At 42.2% G+C, this 12178-nt stretch overlaps 1 protein-coding gene across 2 annotated transcripts in view; it reads left to right on the plus strand.

The window, feature by feature from the left end:
- Positions 1-12178, plus strand: part of ATF6 (activating transcription factor 6) — a 134248-nt gene that overhangs the window by 93696 nt on the left and 28374 nt on the right. For both annotated transcript variants that reach the window (XM_089516008.1, XM_089516009.1), the window contains one exon: positions 5985-6069. In XM_089516008.1, the coding sequence (XP_089372134.1) occupies positions 5985-6069 (85 nt within the window). The remainder of the gene's footprint in view (positions 1-5984; positions 6070-12178) is intronic.

Raw genomic sequence — 12178 nt, forward strand, 5'->3', positions numbered from 1 at the left:
TGGCTACAAAATAATTTCACATGTGCACCAAGAAAGCCATATAGCTTTATCAAAACATATAAATTCTGCTTTTCCTCTAAAGCAGTGGTCCTCAAACTTTTTTGGGCTGCAATGACAATCCTAGTGCTCCCCCCTCCCCCGTTTTGCTGTACATTCAAAACAACCAATCTCAGTCACTGCTCCCTTTGCCACCCAGTCATGCTCACACTGGGAGCAGCAACCAAGTAGCTGGCTGAGCAGTGACCAAGAAGCCTCTTGCCGGTGATGGCCTTGCAGCAGAGGCATCGTTGGAAAAGCGGTTAATAAATGAACAATTTAATTTATTTATTATTTATCACTAGGGGGCATAGGGATGAAACCATAAGTGAGGTAACACCATGACCACCACCCTAGCTTCCTAAATGCCTGCCTTTTGGAAAAAACAGGGCATAGCATTAATGTACCTTGCAAGACACAAGGTACTCAGTAAAAGGGAAAGTGTGGCCAGAAAATGAGACAAAGGAGTCCTCTCCTTTCTCCGTCAGGGCAGGATTTTCTGGGTTCTTCCATCCTCCTGGTATGGCCTGGCCCCATTTGTGAGAGAGGGAGAAGCAGGCAGGAAAATCGGGGAGCCAGTGAGTGTGCATACAGCTGGTGTCTGGCATTGGCATACGAGACTCCAGCTTTGGGAATGGAGTGCAGGAGGGATCTTTATCCTCTTAAATCTTAAAAGGAGAAGGCTGGTAGAATGAGAGACAACAGCCTCCATCTTAAAGAATGCACAATATATTTATTGCAAGCTTTCAAAGCTCAATGGGCTTCTTCATCAGACAAGTTGTTACAAACCAAACAGAAGGCGGGGAGAAACAATTGGAGGTGTTAGTCAAATGCCTGCATGTTGTTTCAGTCCTTAGTAAAGATGTTATGATCAGGAGGATATCTTTTGCAGGCAGGCTTCTCCTCCTCCTGATTTTCAAAATCCAGGAAATTTAAAGCTCATTTGCATCTCAACAGGGACAATCCAATATGTCTCCATTCCAGTGAGGTTACATGCCTCTTTGTAGGCAGAGAACAATGGATTCCTCAGGAAGTCTCCCATGTTTTTGCATCAGGAACATTTTGGTGATGTAGAGGTAAAACATGCAAATTCAAATTTAAGAAGAAAAATATTTTACCTTGTGAAGTGGAAGGCATTCTTAGCTGGCATCCATAGTTTTTTTGTGGGTTTTTCGGGCTATGTGACAATGTTCTTTTACCTTGGTTGAAGTCCCAGTCCACAGGCTACTCTTCATAGTTCCCCTGTTGCAGCTACAGTGTGGTGTTTGTGTTTGAAGATACAGAAAACATGCCAGGGTAGCTATGTTGGCCATGTAACAAATACAAACAATGGGTTTTTGTTTGTATTTGTTAAATGGCCAATGCAGCTACCCCAACATGTTTCCAGCTTAAGTAGTTAAGTTGCTTAGGAGCTGTTTATATCACAACTATTGCCATTACATTAAGTGATATACAGAATAATTAAGGCATGCCATTAGTACAAAAAAAATACTATGGATTCTGTGTGGGGGAGAGGGTGAATGAGGAGGTGACAGCATGAGTTTTTTTATAGGTAATAGCAATCCTTGCACCAAAGGCCAGTGTGAGTAAGAAACTTCTTGCTCATTGTTCAGTTGCAGCTCCCATGCTGCCCTGGTGAGGAAGGATGTCAGGGCAGAGAGGGGTGCAGCCAGTGTGTGTGTAAAGGTTTTCAGAGCCTACCTGCTCTGGATTGGAGACTGACATGGACAGGGAAAGGGAGAGATTTTAACTACTGGAGTCGCTCCAAGGCAAAGGACTCTTTCCAAGAACTGACTCCAGATACATCTCCCTCTGCTTCCCAAGATGTGCCTTCCTACACAGGTTCAAGTGTCCACCCCCCCCCCCCACAACATTGTTTCTTCTGCTATCTCATAGAATCATAGAGTTGGAAGAGACCACAAGGGCCATCCAGTCCAACCCCATTCTGCCATGCCAGAACTCTCAATCAACGTATTCCCAACAGATGGCCATCCAGACTGTATTTAAAGACCTCCAAGGAACGAGATTCCACCACTCTCCAAGGGAGTGTGTTCCGCTGTCGAACAGCCCTTACTGTCAGGGAGTTCCTCCTAATGTTTAGGTGAAATCTCTTTTCCTGTAGCTTGCATCCATTATTCCGGGTCCTGTTCTCTGGAGCAGCAAAAAACAAGCTTGCTCCCTTCTCAGTATGACATCCCTTCAAATATTTAAACAGAGCTATCATATCACATCTTAACTGTTTCCTCTCCCAGCTAAATATACCCAGTTTACTAAGTCATTCCTCACAGGGTAGAGTTTCCAGATCCTTCACCATTTTAGTTGTCCTCCTTTGGACACACTCCTGTTTCTCAACATCCTTTTTGAATTACGGTGCCCAGAACTGCACACATATTCCAGGTGAGGCCTGACCAAAGCAGAATAGAGTGGAGCTATTACTTCCCTTGATCTAGACACTATGCAGCTATTGATGCAGCCTAAAATTGCATTGGCCTTTTTAGTTGTCGTATCGCACTGTTAACTCATGTTCAACTTGTGTTCTACGAGGACTCCTAGATCCCTTTCACGTGTAGTCTCATTAAGCTTGTCTTCTCTCAGCCTGTCCAGCAAAAGAAAGAAGGAACAGCATGGCAGCTCCAGCCTGCCGGCCAAGTCCTAAAAAATCTTACAAAGCTTAAGCAGGGTCCCAGAACAGAAAGCTCCTTTTTGCTACCACATCTCCCCACAGCCACATGCTCTAACACCTCACTCCAGCCAGCCAGTCCCACAATGGCACTGTTCCATGCCACAGAAGCTATGCCCTTCACCTAAGCCTCATGAGAATTTCCCGGTGGCCACTACTAGTGAAAGACAGAGCTAAGGGACTGAGCCCATGTGGAGAAGTGAAGAGCTGGAGACAGCACCAGCAAGCAAAGCAATCAGCAAAACTATGCTGTGCTTTTAAGAGACTCTGAAAAGACATTTTCTTTGTTCCTATAAAAAGGCAATAAATACAGCACGGAATTCTTTCTCCTCTGCATGTATTGAGTCTGCAGAGTCACGTCCGGCTGAACTGTTTAGGGTGGTAAGGAAACTGACACAGACTCCACCTGTGCAGAACCCTTTACTTAACCCGACAACAGCCTGCTGTGACACTTTTTAACAACGACTTTGCAGATAAAATCTCTCAGATACCAGCAAACTTGGATGCCGAGATTACAGAAGAATTGACTAATGAGGTGTCCAGCTATGTTCCAACATATTTAAAGGAAACGGTTGTTAGGCCGCTCCTGAAAAAGCCTTCCCTTGACTCCCTGGATTTGAAAAACTATAGGCCTGTATCACATCTGCCATTTTTGAGCAAAGTGATCGAACGAGCCGTTGCCCTTCAACTTCAAGTGATCTTGGATGAAACCGATTATCTAGATCCATTTCAAACCGGCTTTAGGACAGGATATGGGGTGGAGACTGCCATGGTTGCACTGGCTGATGACTGTTGTCTAGGCATTGACAGAGGAAGCGTGACCCTGTTGGTGCTTTTAGACCTTTCAGCGGCATTTGACACAATAGATCATGACATCCTCTTGGAATGCCTGAGACAGTTAGGAATTGGAGGCACTGCAATACAGTGGTTCCGTTCCTTCCTCTCAGGCAGATTCCAGAGGGTGATGCTTGGGGACTGTTGCTCCTTAAAAACGGAGCTTAATTGTGGTGTCCCTTAGGGTGCCATCCTGTCCCCGATGCTATTCAATATTTATATGAAGCCGCTGGGAGATATCATCTGTAAACTTGGAGCAGGGTGTTATCAGTACGCTGATGACACCCAAATATATTTCTCCATGATCTCGGTTAGCAGCCATGACGAAAAATGGCATTTCTCTCCTCAATCAGTGTCTTGATGCGGTAATGGACTGGATGAGGAAAACCTGACTCAAGCTGAATCCAGACAATAGGGACCCCCAAACCAGGTATTGGGTTGCAGCCTCCAGTCCTGGACAGGGTCACACTCTCCTTTAAGGACTGTGTTCACAGTTTGGGGGTGCTCTTAGACCCGTTGCTTCATATGATAAATCAAGTGAATGCGACAGTCAGGACTGCCTGTTTTCAGCTCCGGCTGATATGCCAGTTGCACCCTTTCCTGGAAGTAAGGGACCTAGAAACTGTAGTGCATGCGCTGGTAACCTCATGACACGATATCTGCAATGCACTCTACATAGGACTACCCTTGTACTTAAGTCTGGAAACTACAGTTAGTACAAAACACTGCAGCCAGGCTGATCACTGGTAAAACTAGAAGTGATCATATTACACCTATTCTGAAATCTCTTCACTGGCTGCCTATTGGTTTCTGGGCGCAGTACAAGGTGTTGATTACCTTTAAAACCCTACATGGCTTGGGTCCAACCTATATAAGGGATCATCTACTTACGTACAATCCGCCCTGCACCTTCAGGTCCTCTGGGAGGAATTTATTGCAACCCATAAAAACCAGACTAACATCAATTTCCTAGAGGATGTTCTCCGCTGCCGCTCCCAGACTATGGAACGCCTTGCCGGAGGAGATCTTTCAGATAACCAGTCTGCACAGTGACGGGTCTCTTCCGGCAGGCCTTCCCAGAATAGTTCTATCTAATTTCTCTGCTCTCCCTACTTTATGTAATCACTGCCCTACTAGAAAATGCTTTCATTTGAACAGGTTTAATTTTTAAACTGTATTGTATTTAATCCTGTTTCAAAGGGGGGGGGTCAATTTATTTATTGAAAGTATGTATTATTCCAACATATTCTAGTCATGTAAGCTGCCTTGAATGCTACAGTAGAAAGATGGGGTATAAGAATAAAGTTTATTATTTATTTATTATCTCATGCAACCTCCAGCAAGGTCCTAAAGGCAGCTGGTCGCATTATTTTTCTTGTGCACCAGTATCTTAACTGAAAGCCCCCCCCCCCCGCCGTCCCCTTTTTCCCTCATCACCCCCCGCATCTTTCCACTGCCACCAGGGGGGTTTATAGTGCCCACTTTGGGAATCACTGCTCTAAAGGGTGCAAGGCCACTAACAACAAAATGAAACAATGATTTATTAGTTGAGAACATCTTTTTACAATATAGCAGAAAAATAAGGAATGTAATAGCAGTAATAGCAATAGCAAGTACATTTCTATACCGCTTATCAGTGCACTTAAGCACTCCCTAAGTGGTTTACAAAGTGTAAGCTAATTGCCTCCAACAATCTGGGTACTCATCTGGGTACTCATTTTAACGACCTCAGAAGGCTGCAAGCCTGAGTCGAGCATCAGCCCTTTCACTGGTATTGAACTTGCAACCTTATGGTTTGTGAGTGAGTGGCTGCAGTACAGGCATTTAACCACTGCGCCATCAGGGTAATTATTCATTCTGTAATGATTTATCTGAATCCAGAAACTGTTAGTATGATTTAGTGAGTAAAAACTGAAATAGTGAGCAAAATCAGCAATCTGGTATTGGGCCCATAGCCAGAGGTTTTGCAGTGCTAGGGGCAGGGGTTTGCCAAAGTTGAGTCTTAGTTTTGGTAACACTCAGGGAGTAACTTGACATTGTAAGATCAAGCTTAGTTTAAAAAAAAACAAACCCACACCTGGCCAGTAGTAATCCAAAGCAGTTCTCTGCACTTATTCACACAACTCAGCCAAATTCTTCCTCTCCTAATAGCTAGCTGCTGATCTAGGGAACTGATGCTCGTTTGTCTTCCACATAGGTTTCATATCTATATTGCTCCATGACTGATGGAGTTCTGATGCTAGTTCTTGCGTTTTTCTATCTAAAGCTGTAAAGGGGAAAAATTGCAGTGTTTCAGAAGCCCCTTAGGCAAGTGCATACATGTGATTACCTTTTGATTTCATCTAGTACAAAGCTTAACAAGTTCTCGGTGCACTCTTTCCTTGCATACAATTTCCCAGCATAATTTACAACATGTTTCATTGGTTTTTTTCAGGATCATTTGTTGTTGCCTGCTACTACCCATAATAAGACCAGAAGACCAAAGATGTCAATAGTGTTACCAGCAATAAACGTCAGTGGTGAGTATTAACATCTGAGAGAAGAAGCTATCATTGTACAAAGGTCGTGTTTCCTCAAATTTTATGAAAATCCAACCAATATCAACTAGATTTAAAATATGGACTCTCCCATGACCCAAAGTTGAATTGCAAGCCAACACCTCCCCCCTCCCAAATTTGTGAGATTGGTTACCATAGTTTCACTTACTTGCATCTGGTAAAAAAAAGGTCTCTCTAGGTATCTGGAGGTCCTTATGGTCAACTTCTGCTGTTCTCTGTTAACTGTGGTTTCTGCTTATCTGCGTTAGCCAGGTGGATGGATCTCGCATGGATACTGGGGTCAAACCGTATCTATTGGTAATTTTCCTGTGGTGATGCAATTTTTATTTTTGAATATGGGACAGATTATACAGAATGAAGTCACTTCTTGTGCTGTACCACTTCAGCATGCAGGTTAGGAATCATATATTAGAATGGTAAGAGAAGAGAGGTAGCCCAGTCTTATATCCACAAAACCAATATGTTGAAAAGAATAGTTCTGCTCACTTGTTCCTTAGCATTAACTTTGTGTGGATACATAAAAGATGGGGTATGGAAATACTGAAACATGCAGCCCTTGTCCCCTTGTCCTCATAGCTTGAAATGATTCCGTCTAAGAAAAACTTTATTAATTAATTTTGCTAAATGTGCAAATTCTTCAGCTATATATTTTATGTTATTTTAATATATATCCTGGTCTTTATAATGTATTATCAAAAAGCAACATACCCATATATACAAACACACACACACACACATATACATATAAGTGTAGGTATAAACATATACTAGCTGTAGTATCCAGCATTATTCAAGAATTCATTGAGTGTTCTCAGCGCTTGTTCAGTGCTGCTCTGGGGGATGAATGCCTGTCCTTTTGGGTGTTCAGATGTTTTTCACATTGTGCATCAATCTCAGTTCCCTTTGAAAAAATATGCCTCTTCAAATTGGCTACCCAACACAGTATGACATGCCTTCCCAAAATAAATTCCATGTATGTCGCATAGCCTGTACATTGTTAGACAGTCCCAAGCATTCCCTTAAAATCTGGTAAAAATTTGTCCAACCATTTACATGTGATGCAGTGACAATCACAGAAAATTACTTTATATACTTATGGCAAAATGTCAGAAAGTAATTTTTTGAACTCAGCTTGTCAAAATCTTTCAAATGGTGTTTATAACTTCTCTGTATGAATGAAAAAATAATCCCCTCCCCCCAATTAATGCCATTCTGGCCACATAGCCTATATTTTAAATCAGGCCACATACTCTCTAAATTTGGTGAAAATCCATCCATATTTTATGTGGTGGAGTAACAAACATTTGTTTACCTATATCTCGGTCTATACATACACATGTGTATAGGTATCTTTCTAACAGGAAAGATAGCAATAAAACACTTGCAGTAACACAGGACAGTTAAAAGAATTAGCCAGTTAACATGCACAGCTTCGCTTTCTCAGAGTTACAGGCATACCTCAGTTAACAAATCCTCTGGCACCCTCTGTGTGGGTGTAAGCCTCTTTACACCACACAAATTCCCCTTTCTTGCTCATCCTCAGTCAAGCTGCATGTTTTTAGCAGCATCTGAACTGGGAGGACAATGAAGGAGAGACAGAGAAACACAGGCCTTCAGCAATAGCAACCTGTATATCTGCAGCACACAATGCAGTGTTTAGGAGTTAGAAAGGAGCAAGATTGTGCTCTAAGCTGACACTAACTTCAACTATGTGTGCCTGCCTACCACAGGCAAGGTAAACAATAGCTGTTTCCATAATCCCTTATTGAGCCTGCATGAACAGTAAAACAGAGGAAAGAGTACACAGCAGAGAAACTTGCCTTGTCTGCCCCCAGCAGGTTAAAAGAGCCTCTCTATAAATCTGGCAACTTAAATAGAAGTCATAAGATAAGTGAAGGCTTGTGGAAGAAAATGTTATGCCTGGATGCATTTTAGAAGAAGGTTTTAAGTGGCCTCCAGCAGTTTCAAAATGTTTTTGTTTCCTTATGCAAGGCTTACCTGACTGATTTGTTTCAGTTCACATGTCCATATGGTTAGTTTTTAATTAAAAGTTTGCTGAAACATGTTGATGTGTTTTTCATTTTTTATGGTGTAGGAACCTATTCCTATTCTTTCTGTGTGAGTTCTGCTTCTGATACCTATTTTTATTAAAGAAGTAATGTACAGGAACACATCATCTTTATTCACTGAGGTATCCCTGTATTACTGTGTCATTTGAATCAGTTTGGTTATGTTTGTTGCTTAATTATTCTTGTCTATTAAGCTCCCCCTCCCCCCCCCCCCCCCCCGGATTTCAAAAGGTAACCTAATGCATCTATAAGGAAGAAAGTTGACAGCCCCCTTTTTGTCCAGGAGGAATTTAAAGCAAAGCGAAAGGAATAGGTTGCAGCCTTTTGGTCTTTTTAACCCCCCCCTCCCCTCCCCCAGGAATAGGTCATAGTTCATATGCCTGACAGCATTTTTACATTATAAAAAACATTATAAGAAGAGTTATGAAGAGTTATGAAATGGATCTTGATGTGGTACAGTATTTTTCTGGCTGAAAAATACCTTTAATGCCTATGTTGTAAGAGCTGTTTCTTAGCAAAGCTAGGCTTTTTAACCCCTACAGCCGTATAGTTTGTCACTTGCAAGGTATATTCTGTTCCTGATAGTGGTATGGAAACTCTTATATTGTTCTTTGGAAATGTTCCTTGCTCCATCATGCAATCCAAGGCAGTTTTTCAAAGAAAGTGAACAGAGTGATACTCTGGTTCTGCATAAGAAATATTAGGAGGGGTGGCAGCCTGATGATAGTGCCAGCAGTACTTGCTGTGATGGGTCAAGAAGGCAGTGCAAAGCAAAGCAAGAAATGCAAAATGACATCCAGTTGCACTAATGTTTAAAGTTAATAAGTGTATTACTTGAGAAGCAGCAAAACATTTCAAGATGCAGTGCTAATGAAATTATTTCTTTTTAAGAAAGCCTTTGAGTCGGCGCCTAAGGAGAGAATATAATGTACCAACTGTACAGTACAGTACAGGAGAGATCCAGCATGGCATAGTGATTTGAGTATTTGTCTGAGACCAGGGTTTGATTCCTGCTTGGCCATGAAACCCACTAGGCAACCTTGGGCATGCTGATACACATGCTGTCAGACTCAGGGGAGGACAATGGCAGACCTCCTCTAAACAAATCTTGCCAAAGAAACCCCATGGACCCTAGGATTGCCAGAAATCGAAAACAACTTGAAGGTACACAACAACAACAGTGACCATAACTGAAAGCCATGAGCTTTCAACTGCTGCTGTCTGTATATTAGAGAATGTGAAATTTATCACAGAACTCAATATCAAGGCCAGGTACTGACCCATAATGTGTGGTTTCATGTTGTTTTTTCTAGTTATTTATCAGTGCTGAAACTATACATACCATTACTCTTTTCCCCATTCCATTGTTCCGCGCCCTGGGAATTTTCCATAGATGAATAGTTTGTCTAATGTAGGAAAATCTAAGCATTTTTAATTTTCCAGTACCCAGGAAATTGTATTGTATGAAATTTTCATAACTGCAGTTTTTATTTCTTTATTTTATTTTATTTGTAGTGCTGGTTGCATACCCACCTGAAATCTTAAACAGGAGGGCCAGTACATTAATACTTTAAATAAACTTGCTTGAAATAGTAAGTTTGCAGGAGGGATTCAGGCTGCATTGTTAGACATGACTCCCTGCTTTCTTTCAGGATCCAGCTGACACATAAATAACCAAGAGGTGCTGCTTCTGTCACATAGTTTGGCCCTCAAACACACACACGCATGTCAAGCGGCAGCACAGACACAAGGAATCTCAAACTGTTTGCCTCTTCAGCGTAAATATTCTTCCTGTCACAGTCTGCTTGCATTTTTTCTCTGCACTACATCATCACTTCTGTGCTTGTTCACTCTTTAGAGTACTCATAGTTGATTCTGATGTTCAGTGGTAAACTTTATATAAGATACACTGTTGTGTGTGACTACAGCAAGTATCGCTTACTGAAAGAAGAACACAAAATCCTTTGTGGTCTCTGCACATCACACATAACACGTTTCATGCCTGTGTGGGCACTGTTTGGAACCTTCTAGCTAGCAAACAACTTGGTTGGTAGATCCACCCTCTCCCCTTAATACACCTGCTTCAGTTGCCATTTTCTCAGTTTTCCTATGTTTGCAACCTACCTCTTGAGAGCCAGTGTGGCATAGTGGTTTGAGCATTGGGTTAGGACTCTGGAGAGCAGAGTGAAAGAAGCTCTTAGAATCTTGGCTAATGACTTAGGGAGCTGGGTATGTTTAGCCTGGAGAAGAGAAAATTAAGAGGGCCTATTTAAATACATGAAGGAATGTCATATTGAAGATGGAGCAAACTTGTTTTCTGCAGCTCCAGAGTCTAGGAGATGGAGCAATGGATGCAAACTGCAGAAAAAGAGATTCCACCTCAACATAAAGAAGAACTTCCTGAGAGTAAATGCTGTTCAGCAGTGGAACACACTCCCTCAGAGTGTGATGGACTCTCCTTTGGAGGTTTTTAAACAGAGGCTAGATGGCCATCTACCAGGGGTCCTTTGATTGTGTATTCTTGCCTAGCAAGGGGTTGGACTTTGATAGCCCTTTAGGTCTCTTCCGACTCTTGATTCTATGGCTTTCAGCTGGTCCTATTTTTCTCAGACTATTTACCATGGGGCCCTCTTTACGTCTTTTTCCAGAATTGGGACAATACCATTCCCTGCCAGGTCTAAGGTTAAACAAGAGCATTCCGTTGTACCTTCCCTGAGGTGTTTATAGAGGCTATGGAAGGCAAATGGGTTCATCCTCCTGTGGCAGGTGTGGCTCCATCTTTTGATAAACATTTGTATTCATTGCCTACTGAAGTGATGAAGAAGTTGAAGCTGCCTCTTATTGATGCTTAAGAGATCAGTGGGTAAGAAGCTGGACAATTTTTTTGTGCAGGTCTCATGAGGCTTCCACTCTTGCCATCAGAGTTACTTTGGTGACCTCCCTGAACCACTATTCATTGGGCTAAGGACTTATGGTCTCTGGTTCGCAAAGAAGAGACTAATCTTTGACTGGGAGTCAGTGAATTGGCAGATGTTAATCTTAATTCTGGTCAATTTCCTTCATGGGCTATGGTGGCTGCTGTTGCTGCCAGGTGTTAGCTTTAGCTAAAAACATTGGAATAACAAATCCAAAGATAATTTAACTACATGTCCTTTTAGAGTGTTCAGATTATTTGATGAAGCCTTGGATGAGGTTCTGATTGAGATCAAGGGCAATAAGAAAGTCCCAGTTCTGGGAAAAGATCAGGATACAAATAAATATAAATAATAACTGCTACTACTACTACTACTACTACTAAAAAGAGAGAGACTAAAAAGGAGGGCTTTTCACTCCAGAGCTCAGTCTTTTCAAGGTTATAGGTCTCCGTTTTGGGAAGAGGGAATTTAGAGATCTTTCAGACCAAATTGGAGTAGTTTTAAACAACAGCCCTGTCAGCGGCAGTCCTTGGAGTTCAGTAAAGGCATTTCCACCTCTTCCAGTGAACAGAGAGGAAAATACAGTCATTCTTTCTGATTTGGGGCAGTTCTAGTGAGCCTTACCTCTTGCACTTTGCCCAACATTGGGAGCAGATATCCCCTGATGCTTAGGTATGCAGGCCTGTGAGTTACACCATCAATTTCATTCAAAAGATCCCAAACTTTTTCCAGTCACACAACCCCAGGTCTGGGGAGCACACTTCCAGATGCTTTGGGCCACAGAACACCTGCTTCAGATAAAGGCTATAAAGCCAGTGCCTTCTCAGCAGAGATTTTTGGGATCTTGCTCAGTGTTGTTCTTGGTCTCAAAAAAAAAACCAAAGACTGGAGGGCTATGCTGAACCATCACAGAGTCAGTTGTTTTGTTCGTTAGTGTAAGTTCGTCATGGAAACTCTACAATCAAGTCTGAAAGGGGTACAAGAGGAAGGGGTCCATTCTGATGATATTCATCCTCCAAGAAATGTGCTTGCAAATTCCAGTACACCCAGCTCACAGAAAGTACCTCAGGTTGTCTTACCTAGAGA

The sequence above is a fragment of the Sceloporus occidentalis genome, unplaced genomic scaffold (assembly GCF_023333645.1).
Source record: "Sceloporus occidentalis isolate IW3139 unplaced genomic scaffold, rSceOcc1.0.p SCAF_3, whole genome shotgun sequence".
Classification (NCBI taxonomy): domain Eukaryota; kingdom Metazoa; phylum Chordata; class Lepidosauria; order Squamata; family Phrynosomatidae; genus Sceloporus; species Sceloporus occidentalis.